Genomic DNA, 24,334 nt, shown 5'->3' on the forward strand with positions numbered 1-24,334 from the left:
GCTGCTGTGTGGCCGTGTATGGGGGAATCAGAATGAGAGGCATAGGAGTAATGCCACTGAAATGGTGCAGATGATGGGGCAGCAAAAAAGAAAAGAAAAAAAAAAACCTGCAGTAAAAGAGGGTGCTTCACACTTAAGTAGTAGTAGTAGTAGTCTTCAGTTTAACGTCTTCCACTTTAAGTGATATTAGACGGGGGAAAAAACAACAACAAAAAACAACAACAAAAAACAAAAACAAAAAAGGGTGGTGGAGGGCGGAGCGTGGTGGTGGGAACGGTATTGGGCAGAGGGTGATAAATGATGTGTGTGTATGTGTGTGTGCGCGTATGTGTGTGTGTGTGTGTGGTGGGGAAAACACTTAAGTGAAATAGAAATAATATATTGGAGTGAGTTCAGTAAAGTAACTACCAGTCTGCACTGGTGAGTGCACTATTTATGTTAAAATGCAGCATAATTTTGCACACACACACACACACTTTTTAAAGTTTCTTCCATGAAAATGAATTTGATATTCAGTCTGTTAACAGGCCAATATACCAGCAGCAGTGACCGCACAAGAAGCAATCTTCTTCTTCTTCTTCTTCTTCGTTCGTGGGCTGCAACTCCCATGTTCACTCGTATGCGCACGCGTGGGCTTTTATGTGTATGACCGTTTTTACCCCGCCATGTAGGCAGCCATACTCCGTTTTCGAGGGTGTGCATGCTGGGTATGTTCTTGTTTCCATAACCCACCGAACGCTGACATGGATCACGGGATTTTTAACGTGCGTATTTGATCTTCTGCTTGCATATACACACGAAGGGGGTTCAGGCACTAGCAGGTCTGCGCATATGTTGACCTGGGAGATCAGAAAAATCTCCACCCTTCACCCACCAGGCGCCGTCACCGTGATTCGAACCCGGGACCCTCAGATTGACAGTCCAACGCTTTAACCACTTGGCTATGGCGCCCGTCACAAGAAGCAATGAATTCCACAGCATTTTTGACTCTGCAACAGGGAAAGGGGAAAGCAGAGGAGGGGGGGCCACAACGGCCGAGTTTGATATTGGAGGGCTGCGGTTTGTGATCAAGAAAGGGGACATCACTGAGGAAGACACGGATGCCATTGTCAACAGTACCAACAGTCAGCTGGACCTCAGCAGAGGTAGGTGCTGCTTGATAAGAGTGATTGATGACTTGATGGACTGATTTCAGTGAGTGAACAAGTTACTGACTGAATGATTGACTGAACTGTGGCTTTGTATTTGAGCGCACGCACACGCACATGCACACGCACACACACACATGCACACACACACACACTGCACTTTTTGTTTTCAGTGCGCTGAATTTGGTAGATCATGCAGGAAGAGAAAGGCATCCAAATTATCTCCCCTGAACTCACCCAGAATAGCATGTAAATTTAGAAACCTTTGATTTGTTCCCTAAACCAGGACTCTGTTGGATCACTTGCACCCCCACTCCCTATTCCACCACTCCCTTCCCGTTTCTCTGCAGCTATGTGACCTGCGACAGGTGTCAGATTTGGACTTTGCCTGCTTTCTTTCAGGGGGTGTTGCAAGCGCTTTGAGAAGGAAGTGCGGCACACAGCTGGAGACGGAATGTAAAAGGAAAGGTAAGATAAGATAAGATAAGATAAGATAAGAATAACTTTATTATCTCCAACTGGAGAAATTTAGTCAGGTGCATTATCACAACATAGACAAGTAAACAATATGGGGACCATAACTGTAAAAGCCAACAACAGCCCCTACAAATATTACGAAGATACAAATGTAAAAAATATCACATCGTTTCCTATATACATCCACACACTGCAGGTAATAACTAGTATTCTTAATGTAAAAACAGAAAGAATTAAGAAACATTATTTGAATATAATTATAAACATAGCCTACTATACTGCACATTGTATTACATTGATTATAATAGACAGATAAGATAAGAATAAAGATGAATTGCGGAAAACCACAACCAGATAATCACCACACACTCGTACCGCACCCTCCCACCACCACCACCCACCCCACACACGCGGATAACTTGATTAAACAAGAGTAATAAACATATGTTCTCAAATAAAAGCATTTCACATATTCGCTTTTAAAAACATTGCAATTAAGATATTAAGGTAATGCTGTTTGGTGATTGCTTTCTTTCTCTGGACTCCTGCACGAGGGCTCAATCCCTTTAGATTATGAGACCAACATCTCTTCTTCCTCATCTCCTTAACATCATCCTCCAGCATCGTCATCATCATCATCAATGTTTTCTTTTGAACATCCCTTGTAAATATTTGTATTTGTATTTCTTTTTATCACATCAGATTTCTCTGTGTGAAATTCGGGCTGCTATCCCCAGGGAGAGCGCGTCGCTACACTGCAGCGCCACCCATTTTTTAAATATTTTTTCCTGCGTGTAGTTTTATTTGTTTTTCCTATTGAAGTGGATTTTTCTACAGAATTTTACCAGGAACAACACTTTTGTTGCCGTGGGTTCTTTTACATGCGCTAAATGCATGCTGCACACGGGACCTTGGTTTATCGTCTCATCCGAATGACTAGCGTCCAGACCACCACTCAAGGTCTAGTGGATGGGGAGAAAATATCGGCGGCTGAACCGTGATTCGAACCAGCGCACTCAGATTCTCTCGCTTCCAAGGCGGACGCGTTACCTCTAGGCCATCACTCCACTAAAGTGATGTGTCTGCATATTCAACACCTCTCTGTGTTAAAGCTTCATGTAACATGAACACGTTTGAAACTGCCAGCATTGTGATCATGTATCAGAATGGACTGCATACAGTCAATCTGTTGGCTTGCGCAGGTTATATATTTTTGTTTATTTGTCCCCCCAGAATTTGTTGGTGCAGAGACTGTATAATGATACAGTCTTTTTATTTGAAAATATGATGAAGAGGGGCCACAGGATAGATTATCAAGAAATGCATAGTTTTGAAATTCTTTTGGTTTATGCAGTTTTAGAAATGCATAGTTGTTTTTCTTTTCTTTTTGATTCTATTGGCTGTTTAGAATGTACGCAGTTTTAGAAATGCATAGTTGTTTTGAAATCATGTTGGCTGTTTAGAATGTTTGCATTTTCAGAAATGCACAGATGTTTTGTTTTGAAATTCTGTTGTCTATTCCTTGTCTTCAGTTTCTCTAGTTTTAGAGTTATGCATGTGTGTGAATGACTGGTGCGAAAGCGCTTTGATATGTCTCTGCACAGGATTCAGCGCTATATAAATATCATTATTATGATTATTGTTATTGGCTGTTCAGGAATGACATGCATCATGTACAGCTGAGAGATGTTTAAAAGTACGTATTAACTTTTCGTGCAGTGCAAGAGATTCTTCAGGAAGGAATCGTTACGACCAAAGCCTATGGACTGAAGAGCAAGGTCATTCTGCATGTGAACGCCGATGAGTTTTCCAGGAACTGGGAAGAAGGCATTGAGCTTTGCTTGACAGTGGCTGAACAGCAAGGGCTTCGATCAGTTGCCATGCCTGCCTTGGGTACAGGTAAACTTGAGCGTCGGTGCTCTGTTCAGTATGTGAGATACTGTCTCTGTGGCAATCCCTTTTCACAGACGAGGCAAGAGTGCAGAAGCTGGAATCATGATAGGCATCAGCCAATCAGTTTGTCCTTTCGTTCTGTTACAAATGTCCATTATAGGTTGTGCAAATTTTTAAGTGATGACTTTCATAAGGTTTAACAGCCAGCACCAAACAATAGGCAGGCTCCCTGTCTCATCACCAACTCTTTCATTATATGATTTGGTCTACAGATATCAGATGCAGTGCTCTAATGCAGTGCCATTAAGTCTTACTATCATATAAGTAGCATGCTCCTCAAGTCCAGGAACAGATCTGTCTGAAGTGCATTTCTGTAGCTTGTCCTAAGAGATGAGCATGTTTTGGAAGCATTTCATTCTCAAGGAAAAAAAAAAAAGATCAGTCTTATGCATCTTCATAAGAAGATGCCAAGAAATGGGACTCAGATGTGGTTCAGAAAGGATCTATAGCTCTTTACACATGTGTCTGAACAGACTTAAAGAAAAAATTGTCTGAAAGATTACAGGTTATTGTACATTTATGAAGCATATTATTGTTGTTGTTTCTACCTAGGTTTGTGAAAAATTTGTTTTAAACTCTTTGTCAAAGAAGGGCATTGTATGAACCATTCTTTTTTTCTTAAAATGGGGTTTAACCCTTTGAGCCCTGACCACCGCTTTACCGGTGGTGGGGAGGGGTGGCATAATGCCTGGCCACCGGTTGAGTGGTGAGAAAACACTTGTGTCATGTTTTGATATTGGTTGACTTATATTGAAGAGCCAATCAGAAAAACCGTAATATTCCGACGCCAACGAACGCAGTACCAACATTGCCGCGCCCCCTCACTGTGTTTTGTGCGTGTGCTTTGGATAAGAAAGATCGATTTCTACCATGAAGCATGCAGAGTCTCAACCTGACACGCCTCCTTTGATCAACTGATTCTGCATGCTCAGATTCATTTTCAACATCACTATCTGTAGCAAAATCATCCGATTCGAATTCCACCTCACTATCAGAGTAATCATTGTCATACTCAACTTCCGATAAATCATCAAGAACATCAATTACTTGCTGCATTGTGTACAGTTGTTTTCTCGCACGTTTTTCCCTGATTTCTGCCCTGACGGGCCAGGTTGAGACTCTGCACGCTTCAAGTGTTTACGCACCGCTCAACCAGTGGCCGGGCATTATGTCATTTTTCTCTGCCACCGGTAAAGCGGTGGTCAGGGCTCAAATGGTTTAATACCAATTATTTGAAAATTTTGGCTCAGGAGCTCAGGCAGAAGGGTTAAAATTGCTCAGGAACTCAGGGCTCAAAGGGTTAAAGATAACAGCTGCCTTTTAAAGACAGTTTTCTTTCTACTGGTTCCCGAGTTTCTCTGTCACTGCTCTAACACTTACCTTCAGTTATCCAGCTTAAGTTTAGTTCTGGTTTCCTTCTTCTCCTTCCTCTTTGTTCATGGGCTGCAACTCCCACGTTCACTCGTATATACACGAGTGGGCTTTTACGTGTATGACCATTTTTACCCCGCCATGTAGGCAGCTATACTCCACTTTTGGGGGTGTGCATGCTGGGTATGTACTTGTTTCCATAACCCACCGAACGCTGACATGGATTACAGGATCTTTAACGTGCGTATTTGATCTTTTGCTTGCGTATACACACGAAGGGGGTTCAGGCACTAGCAGGTCTGTACATATGTTGACCTGGGAGATCGGAAAAATCTCCACCCTTTACCCACCAGGTGCCATCACCGAGATTCGAACCCGGGACCCTCAGATTGACAGTCCAACGCTTTGACCACTCAGCTGTTGCGCCCGTCGTTCTGCTTTCCACTTTGTGGAACTGTTGGCACTGAAGAATAAAGCTTCATTAGCTGGGGTCTTATCCCAGAGACTGCTACTTAAGTAGGCAGACAGGAAATCCCCATACCACTTTCATGTTTCTGCTGTTTGATGAAAAGTTGCTGGTCTGACTCAGGTCCTGTTCTGGTGTGCCTTTGTGCCTCCATTGTAGCTGCTTTATATTTTTGACTCACTTGTGTAAACAAAGTGAGTCTATGTTTTAACCCGGTGTTCGGTTGTGTGTGTGTGTGTGTTGTCTGTGTGTCCGTGGTAAACTTTAACATTGACATTTTCTCTGCAAATACTTTGTCAGTTGACACCAAATTAGGCATAAAAATAGGAAAAATTCAGTTCTTTCCAGTCATCTTGTTTAAAACAATATTGCACCTCTGGGATGGGCACAAAAAAATAAAAAATGAAGCCTAATTATATGCAAACTGCATTTACTGTTATATTTATATTTTTTGTATTCTCTAAACTTGGCACTTTGATATTCTGACCCAACAACAAGAGCAGTCATTATTATCATTTTCTGTTCAAACAGGAACTTCTTTTGCTCAGCATGGAAGTTTTATTTATTTTGCAAACGTTTTTGGTGCAGATAATAAAAAAGGGAAATTAATCTGTAATTAATGCTAGGGGACTTAATTTGCTTTAAACTGATCTTTCTCATCTTAAACATTACATTTTGAAAATTATACTCAATACATAAAAAGCTTGGATTTTTTTTTTAAAAGTGTATCACAAGTGAGTCTTGAAGGTCTTGCCTCTCTTGTTTTTGTTTTGAATGTAAATTAAAAGCAGGGGATATAGTGTAATTTGACCCACAGAGATTGGTCACAGTCAATGAAAGTTGCTGGTGTATTAGTTTGGAACACTTCAATAAGAATACTGCAGTGTGTATTGCCACTCATTTCACCATCTGAAGGAGGACTGTCAGTATCATCACACTATCTTCAACGGTTTGGTTTTCCAGATGAACTGCTAGAACTGCGTATGTCCTGCAGGTATTGCCCAAAATGTTTGGATGATCATGATGGTGATAACAACAACAGAAATGATGACGATGATGATGATGTTCATCAGTTGTTGTGTTGGTGTGGGTTTTCTTTATCAGCATATTTAAAATCATCAGTAATTATTTTTGAAAGATCATTAAGTCCATTGAGTGTATTCCAACAGGTATTGGCCTGTCTGCTGGGGCATCAGCTCAGGCCCTGTTCAACACAGTGGTGCGGATGTTCAAACATGGCGCCATGCAGCCAAGGTCACTGGCAGAGGTGCGTGTCGTGTTGTTTGAGAGCAAGATGATTGGCCCTTTTGTCGACGCTGTACAGCAGACTGGAGAGAAGCACAACAACACCAGGAAAGGGATCTTCAACTGGATAAAATCAGGTTTGGGCAGGGTCATATTTCTTGTTCTTAGTTTTGTGTGTAATTTTTTTTTTTTTTCTTTTTTTTTCTTTTCTTTTTTTATTTATTATTATTTACATTACTTGAAGAGAAGTATATAGTCTTTCAATCTCATAAGTCCCACAGGCTCTTCAGTTTGACTTTGGCATCAGTCCATTCTGTCCAACAGAACACCAGTGAAGTGACCTGTTTAAATGTAACCTTAGTTACTGTGGTTGTCAGTTTCAAAAGAGGTGTATTCCTGAGCACTGAACAAGGACAATGTTTGCATTTGGGTTGGAGGCAGGCATGAGCCCTTTTGTGCAGTTTCCTTTGTGTTCATTTAAGTTAATGTGTGTGGACCATCTTCAGTGTTGTTCATGGGGGGGGGGGGATCTTTTTTTAAGATTTATGTCCATACACTTATAAAATCAGGAAAAAAGAAAAACATATTCAATATCACGGTAAACATTAATAAACAGTTGTGCTTGTAGTGGGGAGTTGTTTGTTTTATATACTGTTCAACTTGCAATGGTAATGTAATTTTGTTATCAAAATGAAAACCAGGTTTAAGGAGAATTTGGTTGAAGAATACAGATTTTAAATTGATTGAAAAGCTGCTTGTAAACTGTTGATTTGAAATAATTAGTTCACTCGTTGTGTGTAAAGAGACTTGGGGACTTGATCACGCTGTTGATAGTAGTAAGGCTGATCAATTTAAACTCAAAATGTTTATTTAATTACACATACTTAACCATGACCCAACTAGTGCAGACTCCGGCAGGGGTCTGACATTCCTGTCCTGTGCAAACTACTATCCGCCTATGCGGAGAAAATGAAAATACTACGGCCGATAACCTCCCGGAAGTAGGTAATGTCCCCTTTGTCCCCCTGGTTTGCACCCTCTTTTTCCGGCAGCCATCTCGACACCTGTTCCTGTGCACTTCATACGGCTAAGTTTTTCGCATTTTCTATCTGTCTATCGATTCTTTGGCGTTTCTGCTTTGTGTCCAATTATGTCTTCAAACAGGTCGCACAATTATGTAGCTCGATTGGGAGATCGGACTAAAATTAAGGCACGATCGCAATCGATTCGCGATCAGTCTGGGCCCTCTACCTGTTTATTTGTGTGGCCGGTGAGGCTGCTGATCCATTCTAACTTTATAGTTGCCTGTGTAGAATGTGAGATTGTTGATCAGTTCTAATTTTACATTCATCTACGTACGTGGTGAGACTGTTGATCATTCTAACTCTATATTTATTCATGTAGATGGTGAAGCTGTTAATATGTTCTAACTTTGTTTATTTATGTAGATGACGAGGCTGCCAATCAGCTCAAACTTCATTTTATGTAGATGGTGAAGCTACTACTTAATTCAAGATTTATTCATGTATTGCTAAGGCTGAAAATCAATTCTAACTTTATGTGGATGAATCAACTGTAACATTATATATGTGGATGCTGAGGCTGTTGATCAATGCTGATCAATTATAACTTTATTTAGGCGGTTGGGTGAGGCTGTTGATCAATTCTAACTTCAATTATGTGGATGATGAGGCTGTTGATCAATTCTGTCTTTATCTAAATGGATGATTAGGCTGACGGGCGCAATAGCCGAGTGATTAAAGCGTTGGACTGTCAATCTGAGGGTCCCGGGTTCGAATCACGGTGGGTTATGGAAACAAGAACATACCCAGCATGCACACCCCTGAAAACGGAGTATGGCTGCCTACATGGCAGGGTAAAGAACGGTCATACACGTAAAAGCCCACTCGTGTGCATACAGGTGAACGCAGAAGAAGAAGAAGAAGGATGATTAGGCTGTTGGTCAATTCTTACTTTATCTATGTGGATGGTCGTACTTTATCTATGTGGATGGTGAGGCTGTTATGAATGTGGATATGTTTTTCAAAGGCTGATTTTTTTGTTGGGTTTTCTAGCTTTCAAAGGGGGCCGCACTGCAGAGGTGAGGCAGACAGTCAACAATCCAGTGATGGAGATTTATAAGGTCTCACTGTTCATATATGCTGAAAGCCAGTCTGATGTCTATAAAGTTCTGAAAACCTTCAATGACACTGCCAAGGAGAAGTTCACCCGTCAAGAGATTCAAGATGAGGTCATTTGCTCTTTCAAAGACAAAGACGTAAGTGTGATATTTCTTTTTCTTTCCACTTTCCAAACATTGTGTGTAACCATCACTTGAACATGCTGTCACAAGAACCAAAACAAAATGAATATGCAAAGGGACGTAATTCTTGTGGACATTCTTTCCTGAGTAACATCCCATGGTGGTGCTCAGTTTTCAGCCCTTTCTGCCAAAACCCTTTCACTGAAAACACATTTTGTTCTGCTTTGTGCCAAGAAAAATTCCAGAAAAATTATTTATTTAAATATTGCTTGTAATCTTGTTAGTATGAAAAAGATAGGCCGAATGCTCAGTTTATATCACAGATTCACCCAAATTTTCAGTCAAGCCAACAGCAAATCATTTACAGCTTAGTCTTTTGTGAAGGATTATTATTCTCAAACTAGGAGGCAAAATTGCACTGGCTCTTAGTACTGCAGCTTTGGAGGCTAGTTGGCCTTTGGGAACCATCCCTGTGCCAACTGTCCAAAAGCCTTCTTGTCCAAGAGAGTGAGGATGTAACTTGGGCAAAACATCCTTCGTGATAATCAATATCCAGCCCAGATAGTCGGGACAGCAGTGACCTCCTCTGCTGTTCTGATGGTCATAGTCGAACATGACTGACTGTCATACATCAAAGGGATATTTCACCATGCTGCATTCCTACCATCACAACTCTCAGAAATGGTAATCTTTTTTAAAAAAATGTAACTTACACACAAGAACCTCAGTCCATCAACAGAATACATCAGAATTTTTGGAGAGTATAATGCAGCCAACCCAGTTCGGAAGCAGTGGATGTATGATTTTATTCATGAATTCATTCATTCAATAGAATAGGATACATGCTGCATGTGTTTTTTCCATAGCTTCTCATTGATGGAATCATTTAACACTGTCCAGTTCTCAAAAGAAATATGAGACGAAGTTCAGAAGAAGCTTTTCATGAGTCTGTCATGTCACCTTCCCATTAGTCAGGGCTGTTTGCCTGGATATACTCCCCTCCCATGCCCCTCCTGTCTCTTTCACTCTAGTACATATTAACACATGTTGATAGGTCCTGTAACTAGCTCTTAGTCATGGAATCTTCCAAAAAGGGATGTATGAACATGTTTCTTGATGCGCACAATGATTTGTTCTCTCCTTGCTCTATGAGAAGCAATGTATTCATATTGTCAGAGGATAATATTTTCAGACTTTGTGTATGTTCAATTTGCTTTTGAATGTGGAATTTGATAACTCAAATTGGAAGTGTGAAAATTATTCTTACCTTGTATGTATTTGTTTCAGTAGAAGATGTCCTTTGCAGACCATGTGTTTGATACAAAGTATTTCTGTTCCAAATGTGACCACAGTTTTACATTACATGTCGCAGGTACGCAGAGTGGAACAAATTGGTCTGAAACACAAGGCAGAGGTGAAGATTCAGACCATGACTGGGACAATTATCTGTGATGGACTCCATACACAAGTGTTTGAGTGTGTCAATGAGATCAACTCAGTGATTCGTAAGATGGAGCATGAGCAACAGAAGGAAGAAGCTGCTTCCATGTTGGCCAGTATGGTCCGCTGGTGTTTTCTGGAGGTATGTGCATGTGTATGTATAACACAATGATTAAGAGTTTGCATGTGCTGATACATGTGAGTGCATGTGCTCTCATATGTGTGCATGTATGTGTTTATGCATGCTCATGAATGTGTGTAAGCTTGAGCAAGGAACTGATCTTTGTACTTTCAACTACTTCCACTGCCTTGGTTGTTTTCAGGTGATTTTGTATTCCTTTCATTATTATTGAAATCACAAAGACAGAAATGAGTCACTCATAAAACCATTTGGACAACCCTTCACCACTTGTCATCTCCACTGCAGATTGTTTTTAGCCAGCTCAAATCAAACAGGAAACAGGAAAATGGCAGTGAAAGGAAATGCTGGAATTTATTTCCTTTCCAAGTCTTGAACAATGAAGGTGCACTGAAAGTATGCCAGAGCTAGTGATAATGATTTTGTTCTTTGAAGACCAAGATTTGCTATCCATGTATTGTATACAAGCTTCTTTTTAAAAAAAAAAAAATCTTCCAACATATACAAAAAGTGTGATCTGGAAGCCGCTTTTCATGTACTGGAGAAATCTTTTATATAAAAGAAATATGAACAAGCAATGAGTGAAAAATAAAGTTTGTAGTATTTTGTTCCCTTGCAGAGTCTTTTGAACTACTTGTTCACAGTTGTCAGCTACATCTTGGAATCTTAAACACATTCCATCGAAGAAGTTGAAGTAAAAAGCTGAAGACATTAGCGGGCAGAAGGGGTGGGGGATATCACATAAAAGGGAAATTAAACTCAAGAAAAAAAAAATCTCCAAAATGTGCTTGTTTTCTGTCCATAGTTCACATGACAACTGAATAAAATGTTTTCCAAAGGGCGCATGTTTTTTGCTCACCCAGTTTGCAGACTTTGGTCCGATTCACAGACCAATTCTGAGTTTAGCTCTCAGACTATTATCAAATTCATTACGGACCAAGTATTGTTCTAATGTCAAGTGCATATGCTTTAGTAACCTGACAGTTGAGCATATAATTTTTCACTGTAGCTTGATGAAGCCTTTTGTACATGAAAGTGTGTCTTCACAAGTGACTGAGAACATTGATGTTTTTGACTTTTTGCATTCATTATCAGTTGTTTCGCTTGTCAGTTTAACGACTTCTCTTTTACGAAGTCCTTTAAGTAATTTCCTGTAACTGTATTTAGAGGGGGTTTTGTTTGTTTGTTTTTTCTTCCAAATTTCACCCACATTTTTACCCTGATTTGCCCAGTTTCCCCCAACCCTCCATTCATCCACATCTCCCACCCCTTCTAACCGATAATACTCAGATGTATTCATAAATACTTTAACAAAATGTCTTCAATCACCGATATGTGTGACGAGACATTGAACAAAAAATTCCTCCTCCTGCATAATTTCATGGCTTCTTCCCTTCATACTGTCCAGTTATCGTTCAAGACACCACGGTATGTGTTGCCCCAAGGGTCTGAGAAATCAGAAATTTCAGGTCTAATTCTTTGTTTTGGTTCATTGTCAGGTAACGACGACAGGCACAGAGCAGAAGGAATACCAGCCAATGGAAAATTACGCCATTGAAACGGCGTATCGGGACAAGAAGAGCTGTGCAAAAATCACGGACATTGCCGGCAGTGTGTTTGTCATTGATTTCAACTCCATGATGGAGTACCCTGAAGCTGATCCCTCTGACACTGTCAGTGTCATGAGGAAGGACAAAATCAAAGGTGAGAAAACAGTAACTTTTCCTTGCAATATGTATGCGTGCGCATTCGCCACACTGCGCTACATGTGTACGTGCGACTCTGCACATATGTGTGCTGCATGCATGTTTTATCTTCAGTTTAACGTCTATTCACTATAAGTGTTTTTAGACGGAAAGGAGTAAAATAGTGGATAAAGGAAAGGGAGTGCATGTGAATGTTAGTGTAAAAAAGTGTTCATGTTATGTATCAGAGGAAAGGAATATTATTATAAGAAAAAGTCTAAAGAGATTGTGGTGTGTATTGAATGAGGTGTCATGGGAGGGAGAATATGTATATGCATATCAACAAGTATTAACCAACAACAATGTAAATATAAATAACAACATTAATTATAATACATCAAAGCAGCATACCAATTGGACTGGAGTTTAAAATTTCTGCATGTGTGTGTGTGTGTGTGTGTGTGTGTGTGTGTGCAATTTAGCATGTGTGTATGTAGTTGTGCATATGCAGTCTTGCATGTCTGCATATGTGTGTGTGTGTGTGCATGTTTCCTGAAGCAATAACTCCATAATTTATGATGCTACATGTGGTGTATTCTTGTTCAGATCTGGCAGGAGGTCCTGAAGCAATGACTTCATAATTTATTTGTATTTTGTATTTTGCATTTCTTTTTATCACATCAGATTTTTCTGTGTAAAATTCGGGCTGCTCTCCCCAGGGAGAGCGCATCGCTACACTACAGCGCCACCCATTTTTGACTCACTTGTGTAAACAAAGTGAGTCTATGCTTTAACCTGGTGTTCGGTTGTCTGTGTGTGTGTGTGTGTGTGTGGTAAACTTTAACATTGACATTTTCTCTGCAAATACTTTGTCAGTTGACACCAAATTAGGCATAAAAATAGGAAAAATTCAGTTCTTTCCAGTCATCTTGTTTAAAACAATATTGCACCTCTGGGATAGGCACACAAAAAAAGAAGCCAAATTATATGCAAACTGCATTTACTGTTATATTTATATTTTTTTTATTCTCTAAACTTGGCACTTTGATCTGATATTCTGACCCAACAACAAGAGCAGTCATTTTTATCATTTTTTGTTCAAACAGGAACTTCTTTTGCTAAGCATGGAAGTTATATTTATTTTGCAAACGTTTTGGTGCAGATAGTAAAAAAGGGAAATTAATCTGTAATTAATGCTAGGGGACCTAATTTGCTTGAAACTGATCTTACTCATCTTAAACATTACATTTTGAAATTATACTCAATACATAAAAAGCTTGTGTGTTTTACTCTCAGTGTACAGGGCTTTCACTATGTTCATTCGCCCAAGTGGTCTTTTTCGGAAAATACTAAAATCAATATAACGAGTGGACTTTATAGATCTATTGGCTGAGCCCTGAAGGTCATGGGCAAAAATCAATTGTGTACACATATTAATATACATTCAAAGCGCGTGCTCATATTCTTCACGAACGCGAACGACGCCATTTTGTTTCAAGATGTTGACCTGCCCGTTCAATCCTATATTCAATCGACAATACACGATAACATGTGATGGAAAGTTGGAGAAGGAGACCGTTAAATATTTATTCAGAGAAAGATTTGTGAATGCCTCATCACTTACTGGATTATGCCCCTAACTGCCATAAAAATATCCATAGAATCAGTCGGAATTCACAGTTTAAAATAATAAACCATGTGAGTTAATACCCTTGAATTGATGAAACGTAAAAATTTCCAGTCTTGACTTTTCTCAAAATGAAGTCCTTTTCACTTCATAAGACATTTAGAAGTGCTTGTACTTGGCTCTACTTCTTATTAGTTTAACAAAATACTCAATTTTCATATCAACTTTAAAACTATAATACTAGAATGAACATAAAAGAGAAACTGAATCGACCGTGTCAACCGGGTGTAACTAACTGAAACTTGTACATCTATCTAGATCCAGAGAAAACGGCTAAATGTTGCAGTGTGATTGCGGCGATAACCACGTCTCCTTTACCGCAGACTTAAAAAGAATTTTTAATTGCCCTTAAAGATTTTTTGAATGCCCAAGATACACCAGAATAATGTGATTTAAACAGCGTTCTCACCGCGAATACCGCAATCGATTTATCGCCCTTTAAAAAACCATGTTTAAATATTATATTTTTGAACGTCAGTTAAGGAGCCACGATAGTGTAATGGGGAAGACAGTTTTCTTCTCACCCAAACACGCAGAGTTCGAATCTGCCGTTAGGACTTTTTTTTCTTTTTCTTTTAACCCGAAGCTTTATAATAACAAATTCAGAACACATTTTAACGATTAGATTTTTTTTTTTTTAAATGTATCACAAGTGAGTCTTGAAGCCCTTGCCTCTCTTGTTTTTTTATTTTTTCCTGCGTGTAGTTTTATTTGTTTTTCCTATCAAAGTGGATTTTTCTACAGAATTTTGCTAGGAACAAACCCTAAAATGCATGCTGCACACGGGACCTCGGTTTATCATCTCATCTGAATGACTAGCGTCCAGACCACCACTCAAGGTCTAGTGGAGGGGGAGAATATATCGGTGGCTGAGCCGTGATTCGAACCAGCGCCCTCAGATTCTCTCGCTTCCTAGGCGGACACGGTACCTCTAGCCCATTCGTTTTATGATGCTACATGTGGTGTATTCTTGTGCAGATCTGGCAGGAGGTCAGGTCCCAGACACGTGGGAAGAGCACACATCCAATGAAACCGTCAAATTAGTGCCTCTTAAAGCCACAGATCAAGAGTACCAGGACGTAGCCAGTGGATTCAGTGCCAGTGTTGGCAATGTTACGATAACAAACGTGAGTCATTAGGATGATTGTGTACCATGTGTGTATTGTGTATGTATGTGTGTTGTGTGTATACATATGTGTGTGGGTGCGTTGTGTGTATGTGGGTGCGTGGTTTGCGTGTGTTGTTTGTGTGATGTGTGTGTGCATTTGTGTTGTTTGTGTATGTGTGTTCTGTCTTTGTGTGCCAATATCTGTACACATCTGTGTACATGTCCAAACTCACTTTTGTGTGTGTGTTCCTGCAATGTATCATTTTGTATTTATATTTCATTACATGCAGGGAATCATCTGAATGTAACCCCCACCACCCAAAATCATGTGTGAAGAGAGTTTTCCCCGAGTTCACATTCATCAAAGATAACAATATCTCGCTCAATTAGTCAGACAAAAAAAAGAAAAAAGGAGATTTGAAATTTTGCAATTTTATTTCAGCTATTCTTCTTCTTTCTTTTGACACAAAGTAAATAAAAGATTACAGATAGATATTATTCTTACTCTTTATACGAAAACTCTTGGCTACATTTTATGAATTGGACGGAGGACAAAAAAAACAACAACCAAAGGACGGGAAGTGATGACGGTGAAGACAGTTGTGAATGTGAGAGCGCAGACACTGTAACCAACACACACAGAGAACAATGTTTTACTTAACCTACACCATCACAATAAAATATTATTACATTCAAAACAACGTTTTGGTTTTACGTAACAATTAGACATACAGTACATAAGACAATCTCTTCAAAATTACAATTTCACAACCTCAGCATTGCAACAAAAACAGAATTACCCTGAATCAGTACTCACAACATATACATCTAATCATAACATTCAGTTTAAACGACAAACACTATTACAATCACATACTTTGCAGGCATATTGTGCAGCTTTTAACAGTCACGATTCCAGTGACTATGAGAGATAATTTTAACGCTTGCCCTCATACTTCTACAAGGACTAATTATGATTCTTTTCTTCTTCTAGAGTGCAACTTATGTCCCATGGAATGGGTACACCATAAACATCAATGCACGCTTTTAACGGAGTGGGAAAAGAGAATTCTTTTGTACGATTTTTATTGAATTAATAAAAGAAAGATTAAAGCTTATCCCATCAAGCCATTGTACCATGACTCAGAATTCGGAGACACCTCCTAATTCATATAGTGACAAATAACCCAGCCATTTTCAAACAGATTACAACTAAGCTTCACCTCTACTAACAACAATAACACCATCTCTCGTAATTTATGGAACGCTGCACCTACCAGACAATAATTTTGCATCCAACCACACAAAACCTTTGTGAAGCAATTCTATAGTACAACCGAATTCTTCAACCACACAAGTCAATTAACCATTCAATCATGCATAACAAAAACAAAAACATTAAACATCACAGTCATCATTGACCATGATGAGAACAATATAATTATTACTAACAAAAATCTGTTAATTGCCTTCAAATTCAATAGTACTGAATTCAGAGTTTTGAGCAACGTTTGCTTCAACCCCTTTTATTCATTGAAACACGTACCTAAACAGCCCACAATAATACCAGACCCTAGAATATCAACAAATGGCTCTAGCTGCAGCCAAAACACCTCCAACAAGCTGTGCATCCTTAGTTTTTCCACTGCACTAATGCCAATTAACAAAATAAAAAAAAACGTGAGGAAACAGAAACAAAATGTCCCTATCTATTCGTGCCAGATCTAGTTTCAAATAATTTTAATTAAACACGAAAAATATTATGTTCTGAACGTTGTTTTTTTTTTATCCCAAAGCATCATTTAATGCTTTAATTCTGCAATTAACTATGTTAATCTTTTATCAACACACCTAAAAATAAACATAGTATACATGATTCAATATCTGCTTGAAAATTTTTTACATTGTGTTCATTCCACCATTTGTGAACCACTCCGATTTTGTCTTTCTGCCCAAAACCTAGCTAACATACTAAAATCGACTACTGTACGATATTGAGTAGGTTACATGAATATCAGACATTAGACACTGGACTGATAGCTCTTGAAAATGTCTAAAACATTTTCAGTGAAATCGGCTCCTTGTCTAAACAAATCTTTTTACCAAGTCAGAGATTGCGGTCAGTGGTCATAACCAAGATGATTATCTGATTATCTATTTTCATAGACATACAATCAGTGCTGTATCAACTATAAGCCAATATGTATGCAGCTTGTCGCTCATTCTTATAGTTTTTCTTTGGCACTGTGATAGTGTCTTCACATTCAAGGGAACTAACTCTGGCTGTCTCTTCAACTACCATGCCACCAATGAAAAGAGCAGCAGTGAAAGTTCAGATTTTCAAAGTAATTCCTGACTACTGTGGAAATTGAGTAAACCAAGACTCCGTATCCTAAATTCCAGGGTCTATTTGAATGAAACTTTTCATGTGTTTTGCAATGCAGTCATGTGAGAAATGGCATGCAGCATGTAATCTACCCTCTTACAAGAAGACGTTACCTTAAAATGATTGAAAAAGACCCATATCATGAACATGAACTCACACTTGCCCACTTAGCTGCCAAATATTTTGTCAAACTTTGCACGGTTGGGGGGCCAATGGAGGTGACACAGACTGAATGGACGCATCATTGCGGACCATTTTTGGGACATGACAAGATGGCTTCACATCAGTATTGCGAAGAAATCTTTTTCAAAATGAAACATGTTAACTTTCAAAATAGTCTTAAACCACAGAAAATGGGTCACAGCATCCAGTGTTGGTCACCCCTGAAAACTTCACAAAAAAAGCATGATTTTTGTCTTTTTTAGCTGGTTAAAAAAATAAATAAATAAAAAAGCTTTGTGGGCCTATTGTTTGTGGAGCAGAAGTTCTCGTATGCTTGATTTGAAGGAACGTAATGAATCGCACGTCTTAATGAACGAAGGAAGAAAGTTCCAAACAGATGGAACAAAAAATGCAAAGCTAGATTTGTACAAATCGATGTGCACATGAGGCAGAATATAATTATCTGAATCGTAAAAAATGACAATTGCTGTGGGCTGCTTAACATACAGTTGTTGTTTCCACCAAGCAGACTTTCGGCTGGTGAGCTCTGGCATTTTCCATTCTATTGTTGTTGAGCAGAATTCACACGTGAGCTATGAAGGCTTTGCCTCTCTTTTCTTTCTTTTCTTCAGTCCTTGAACCCTTCAGTCAAGGGATGAGTCCTGTTTCAGATCCACCGAGTCCAGAACCCTCACCTCTACAACCAGTACATTGCCAAAAAGGTTCATCTGGAAAAGCAGAACCCAGGCATACAGAATGAGAAGACTCTGTGGCATGGGACATCAGCTGATGCCCTCACCAACATCAACCACCATGGCTTCAACAGGAGTTATTGTGGCAAAAACGGTAAGCAAGCATGGATGCAGCCAGTACGCACTCCCCTGTTTGTTATTATGGCAAAGGGTACTGATTGGGAAAAGAATCGTTGAAAAGTGGTATGTTTGCAAACATAATGATGGTAATACTTTCTTCTGTTAATGTCCACTTGAGATGTTCTATCAAGCTATATATAACTTTCTTTAATGGACCATGTGTTGCGTTATAAACTCTTTACTCATCTTGGGCATGTGACCGGTCTGAATCCATCACAACACAGACATCAACCAAAAATGGTGGCTGTTGATGATGGTATTTTCTGAAAACTAGAGCAATATCAAAAGAATGCCATCCACTGCTGGTTGACCAAGTTATTAAACTGAATAGTAGTGGAGGAAAAAAAAAGCCCGCAGATCAACAACTCAGTTACAAACATACATACAGTTATGCAATCTGAAATTACACTTTTAGATTGCCCGTCAGAAATGCCTGTCAGAAATTAAACTCTGATCTTCATCAGTTGATGGGTGCTCTAGCTTCCTTTTTTTTCTGACAATGAGTGGCCAGTAAAAACATGAGATATCCAACTGGAATTGCTTGTAGGATATGTTGTTGTTTTTTTCCTGTTTGGGTTGGTTTGGTTTAATGTCATGTGTGTGTGTGGATATGTACATATGTATATACAGATATTATGTTACAGATTTTAACAGATTTGGGACAGTAACATTCATACTGATAATGATCAAGATGATGCTAATGAGCAGCAACAATAATAATAATGGTAATAATAATATAGACATTATTGTTAAGAAATGTCATAACAACAGCAGTAATAAAGACATTGGTAGTAAGAATAAAGTCTCGCAATGTTTACATTTTACAGCCACTATGTACGGGAACGGGGTGTACTTTGCCGTAAATGCCAGATACTCTGCCAGCCCCCAGTATTCCCCACCAGATCCCTCTGGGAATCGCTACGTTTACCAGAGCAAGGTGCTGGTTGGCCACCCTACCACTGGGAACCAAAATCTGCGCGTGTTGCCTCCAAGACAAGGACCCATTCTGTACGATTCCGCCACAGACAATCCGAACGGTCCGTCTATGTACGTCATTTTCAACGATACCCAAGCCTACCCAGAGTACATGATTACTTTCAAGTAAAGCAAAGACTTTGTCTGCCATGTTGTAAGCTGCACACTCTTTCATTGCATCGTAATGATTTTCTTTGTAACATGAAAAAAATAAAAGAGTGTCAATTGTGTGTGTTTCTTGGATACAAGATGTTAATGTTTTGTGTTTATAATAACATTGCTGTAAGGTATTTTGTATCAGTGTGAATAAAATGTTGAATTAGTGTTCCATGATTTGATTTAGCGATCAAAAGTGGTGAATATATAAAAAATCATTTTGTACACTTGTCTAGAAATGAAGACAGTTGAATTTTAAAATCAAGCAACATCATTTTTTTGGTGGGTTTAATTTTGTCTTTGTTTGGAAATGTTTTTATTTCATAAAAGTGAAAAGCTTTGCCTTTTATGTCATGTACATCGATTGCTACAGATCTACGCCTATCAATCATAGTCAGTCATTGATATGCACAAAGTGCATTCCATCAGTTTGGTTACGAATGTTGTTTTTCCTTTTAGGACATTGATCCTGTGAAGTACTGATGTACATATTTAGTCTTATGCATTATTGATTCCTTCTAACTGGACCCTATCACTGTCTTGTATTCATCTCCACCTGATTTTGACCTTTATGGCACCCCTCTGTCAGTCAACCTGCCGGTGTGAAACCAGGCCAGCTTAGCCAGAGCACAGCTGGAAACTGTCTGTGCAAGAGATTGGAGTGGTGGCCTAGAGGTAACGCGTCCGCCTAGGAAGCGAGAGAATCTGAGGGCACTGGTTCGAATCACGGCTCAGCCGCCGATATTTTCTCCCCCTCCACTAGACCTTGAGTGGTGGTCTGGACGCTAGTCATTCGGATGAGACGATAAACCGAGGTCCCGTGCGCTAGCATCCACTTAGCGCACGTGAAAGAACCCACGGCAACAAAAGGGTTGTTCCTGTCAAAATTCTGTAGAAAAATCCACTTCGATAGGAAAAACAAATAAAACTGCACGCAGGAAAAAATACAAAAAAAATGGGTGGCGCTGTAGTGTAGCGACGCGCTTTCCCTGGGGAGAGCAGCCCAAATTTCACACAGAGAAATCTGTTGTGATAAAAAGGAATACAAATACAAATACAATTGACGGAGACGCATGGGGGTTGCTGTACTCAAACTACTATATCTTTGGAACCGCTCAATCAATATTGCCGATTTTTTTCTTTATATTAATGCAAAGAGGTTGTTGCATAGTGTAAATAATTCTTGTGAAAATTGCAACCCCGCTTGAAGCAGTTACACGCTGCCTTTTCCGTGCATGGCTTTCTTCCTCTTTGTCAGTGCTGTCAGTGTTGGATTTGTCATTTAGGTTGAATGGTGAATCAACACTGCTGTCAAATTCTTCCCCTGAGTCACTATCAGCAGCAGCCTGAGAGTTTGGACTTTCATCCATGATAATGTTTACAGCGTCAGCTAAAGTATACTGGTGCGAGGCACAAATTTCATTAGAAGCATAACAAGGGTTGAGCAATCGCGGTTCAGCTTGTATTTCGTTTGCCGTCAAAACATGAGATGAAAATGACACGTCCTGTTCAAAGACAAAGGCAATACGATGTTGAGGCTGAAGGTAAAGGACTGACCTTTCACCTTATGTAAACATTGTGACTTTGTGTGATTCAGGGCAGAGAAGAGTGTAATGGGAAGTTGCTTAGATAGTTTTGCCGGCAGGCATCACCTTCAGTGATGAACCCCTCCTGTCAATTCGCATCGCCTCAAGTTGTGTAAGGGTTAAGCCCAATTTTAGCACATGATTCAGATTTTTACTTTCAACCATGTGAATCTTTGCAGAGGCTGTTTTGTGTGTGTGTGTGTGTGTGTGTTCTTTTATTTTATTTTATATTTTTGTATGCGTGCTCAATGTTCAACCATTTGAAACTTTGAGAAATATATGTATTCCTAATTTACAAGAGATCTCTGCCTACAAAGTGATTTTTTTTTTGTTTATTTGTTTTTTGTTTTGTCTTGGGGTGGGTTTGTTGTTTTTTTGTTTGTTTGTTTGTTTGGTTTTTTTGTTGTTGTTTTTTTGCCAATACAACATGGAAAAGCTAGCTACAAGCCTGATTAGCTCTTCACATGGGGAAATGACTGTTATTTGCTGGTGCCTTGTCTGGTGATCTTCCTTTGGAGGAACTAACAATCTGCTGACACAGCACTAGGAATAAAGTCTCTTTGCCCCATTTCCCACTTTTTACTATTCTGTCATTGTTAACCGAACTCTCATCGCCCATTTTCCTCTTTGCCATTTCTGTCATTGTTAACTAAACTCTCTTTCCCTCTTTGTCGGTTCTGTCATTGTTAACTAAACTCTCTTTCCCTCTTTGTCGGTTCTGTCATTGTTAACTAAACTCTCTTTCCCTCTTTGTCGGTTCTGTCATTGTTAACTAAACTCTCTTTCCCTCTTTGTCGGTTCTGTCATTGTTAACTAAACTCTCTTTCCCTCTTTGTTGGTTCTGTCATTGTTAACTAAACTCTCTTTCCCCCTTTTTCGGTTCTGTCATTGTTAACTAAACTCTCTTTCCCCCTTTGTCGGTTCTGTCATTGTTAACTAAACTCTCTTTCCCCCTTTGTCGGTTCTGTCATTGTTAACTAAACTCTCTTTCCCCCTTTGTCAGTTCTGTCATTGTTAACTAAACTCTCTTTCCCCCTTTGTCAGTTCTGTCATTGTTAACTAAACTCTCTTTCCCTCTTGTCAGTTATGTCATTGTTAACTAAACTCTCTTTACCCTTTGCCCTCTTTGTCAGTTCTGTCATTGTTAACTAAACTCTCTTTCCCTCTTTGTTGGTTCTGTCATTGTTAACTAAACTCTCTTTCCCTCTTTGTTGGTTCTATTATTGTTAACTAAACTCTCATTGTCCCTGTGTGTGTTTTTTTCCAGTTTAACCCATTTAATCCTGGGGACTTTACAGTCTCGACAAAGCCTCCATGCCATATTTATGTGGAAAGTCCCAGAAAATACGCTGTGTTCCCTCCAAATTATGATGGACATATCTGAAAATGCTGTGCAAGTTAGTTCCCTTTCTTTGTAGTTTATGCAAACACAGAAATGTGAAAACCGTTTTGATGTGACGAAGTTTGACGCTGGGGCAGTGCTCGGTTACCAGGACATTGTTTTCATGCTGCCACCAACGTCATTTGCAAATCCAAGTCATTAGACCTGGATTAGATTTTATTCCCATTTTGTGTTGTGTTGTGTTGTTCGTCCATTCTGATTGAATTTGATTCCCATTTTGATATTATATTCAGTATCATCCGGTGAACCCTTTTGGCTTATGGTGTGGTGTTTGTTTAGTGTTTAATCACGGGGTTTTTGGAGAGTGTAAGGGTGTGTTTGATTTATTGGTGTACATATTGTTTTGGTGTTGTAAGAATAGAAACTTGGATGCATAAGACATTGAATTGAAAATATGTAGATTCTTTTTTTTTTTTTTTTTTTCTTTTTCAGAATATCAAGCAAAATAAGAGACTTACTTCAGAAATACATGAATTTCTAACAATATAACATTAACCAGAGCAACTATGTGGCATTTGTGGACAAAGGATTGGCAGGTAATGGTTTAGGGTTCAGTTTTTGGAAACTGCTAATATGAAACATACAAATCAAAACTGATGGGAATGATTCATGATTATATTGATCAGTAACAAACTGATTTATTTACCTTTTCCCAGGAAACAAATAAGATCATGAAAACAATGTTATTGTTTTTTCTGGGTTATTGGTGGAAAGAGACGAATAAATTTTGAAGTCATCGTTCTTTGCTTACCATTTAGAATGCACAAAAAAAAAGCGCTCTGGTGAAATTTGGTTTCCGCGTTTGCCTGTATATGATTCAACACTCACATTTAGTTATAGCTCTTGTATTAGTTTTCCATTTTTTGCACAAGTGCATGGAGCAAAACAGAGGTTCATGATGAAATTTGAAAATGTTTTCAGTTACCATTTTTCACACAAATGCATAGGACAAAGGGGAGGTTTATGATAAAATCTTGAGAATGTATATCATATTAGAAATGAAATTTGAGGGCGTTATGTATTCTTTTTTCTTTTTTTTTTCAGTTTTATTCTGTTTGTTTAATCACTTTGCAGACAATTCTCTGAGCAGGTGATTACCTGTTTCAGATGATTGGGTGCACACAGAACACAGCCAGTGTGCAAAAGACAGGCACAATAATTTGTCTAGATTAAATTAGCCTGCTTTTGAAAGTTATGTTGCATATTACTGGCCAGTTTTTCTGCTTGTATATTGCACCGGTGTGCATTCTGTGCGTGATTTCTATGCAGTTTTGTTGTTGTTGTTTTGTTTGTTTTTCTATCATGGAATGGTGGCCACATGGGTTGGAGTGCCCACCTTTGATGTGAGATCCAAAATGCAATGGTCAGAGGATCACCCCCACAGCCCCTTACCACTCCTGCTCACCCCCACCCCCCACCCCAACCCCCACCCCCCCCGACTCCCCCACCCCCCACTCCTCCCCCCCCCCCCTGCCTCCCCACTCCCACACTATTTAACCTTCATTTAAAGTCTGGAAACCAGTTGTTGTTTTTTTCAGACAAGAGGAGCTTCTGTGTGCAACTAATGCCTTTAGCACACATGAATGAGCCAACACCAACAAGGGACATGCTCCCTGCAAGAAGAAAGGTGATGCTGCATTGCAGTGATGTCATCTCTCCCTTCCTTGGGAAATGTCAGAATTTTCATCTGGAGATTTTTTTAGTGGCATGAAAATAACTCAAGAAGTATGCTTTGTGTTAAAGATGTGTACTCAAATTTGCTTTTGCATACACAAGCACTCACATGTACAGATACAGTCATGCATGCATGCAT

At 39.2% G+C, this 24,334-nt stretch overlaps 1 protein-coding gene across 1 annotated transcript in view; it reads left to right on the forward strand.

Moving 5' to 3' along the window:
* The window catches only part of LOC143296825 (protein mono-ADP-ribosyltransferase PARP14-like), a 62,202-nt gene extending 41,246 nt beyond the window's left edge, over window positions 1-20,956 (forward strand). The window contains exons 18-27 of the mRNA XM_076608824.1: window positions 999-1,145; window positions 1,551-1,616; window positions 3,345-3,524; window positions 6,585-6,797; window positions 8,736-8,938; window positions 10,296-10,505; window positions 12,002-12,206; window positions 14,853-15,001; window positions 18,202-18,376; window positions 19,230-20,956. Of these exons, the coding sequence (XP_076464939.1) occupies window positions 999-1,145; window positions 1,551-1,616; window positions 3,345-3,524; window positions 6,585-6,797; window positions 8,736-8,938; window positions 10,296-10,505; window positions 12,002-12,206; window positions 14,853-15,001; window positions 18,202-18,376; window positions 19,230-19,507 (1,826 nt within the window). The 3' untranslated portion in view covers window positions 19,508-20,956. The remainder of the gene's footprint in view (window positions 1-998; window positions 1,146-1,550; window positions 1,617-3,344; window positions 3,525-6,584; window positions 6,798-8,735; window positions 8,939-10,295; window positions 10,506-12,001; window positions 12,207-14,852; window positions 15,002-18,201; window positions 18,377-19,229) is intronic.
* The last annotated feature ends 3,378 nt before the right edge of the window (window positions 20,957-24,334 follow it).

Source organism: Babylonia areolata, chromosome 2 (genome assembly GCF_041734735.1).
Source record: "Babylonia areolata isolate BAREFJ2019XMU chromosome 2, ASM4173473v1, whole genome shotgun sequence".
Lineage (NCBI taxonomy): Eukaryota > Metazoa > Mollusca > Gastropoda > Neogastropoda > Buccinidae > Babylonia > Babylonia areolata.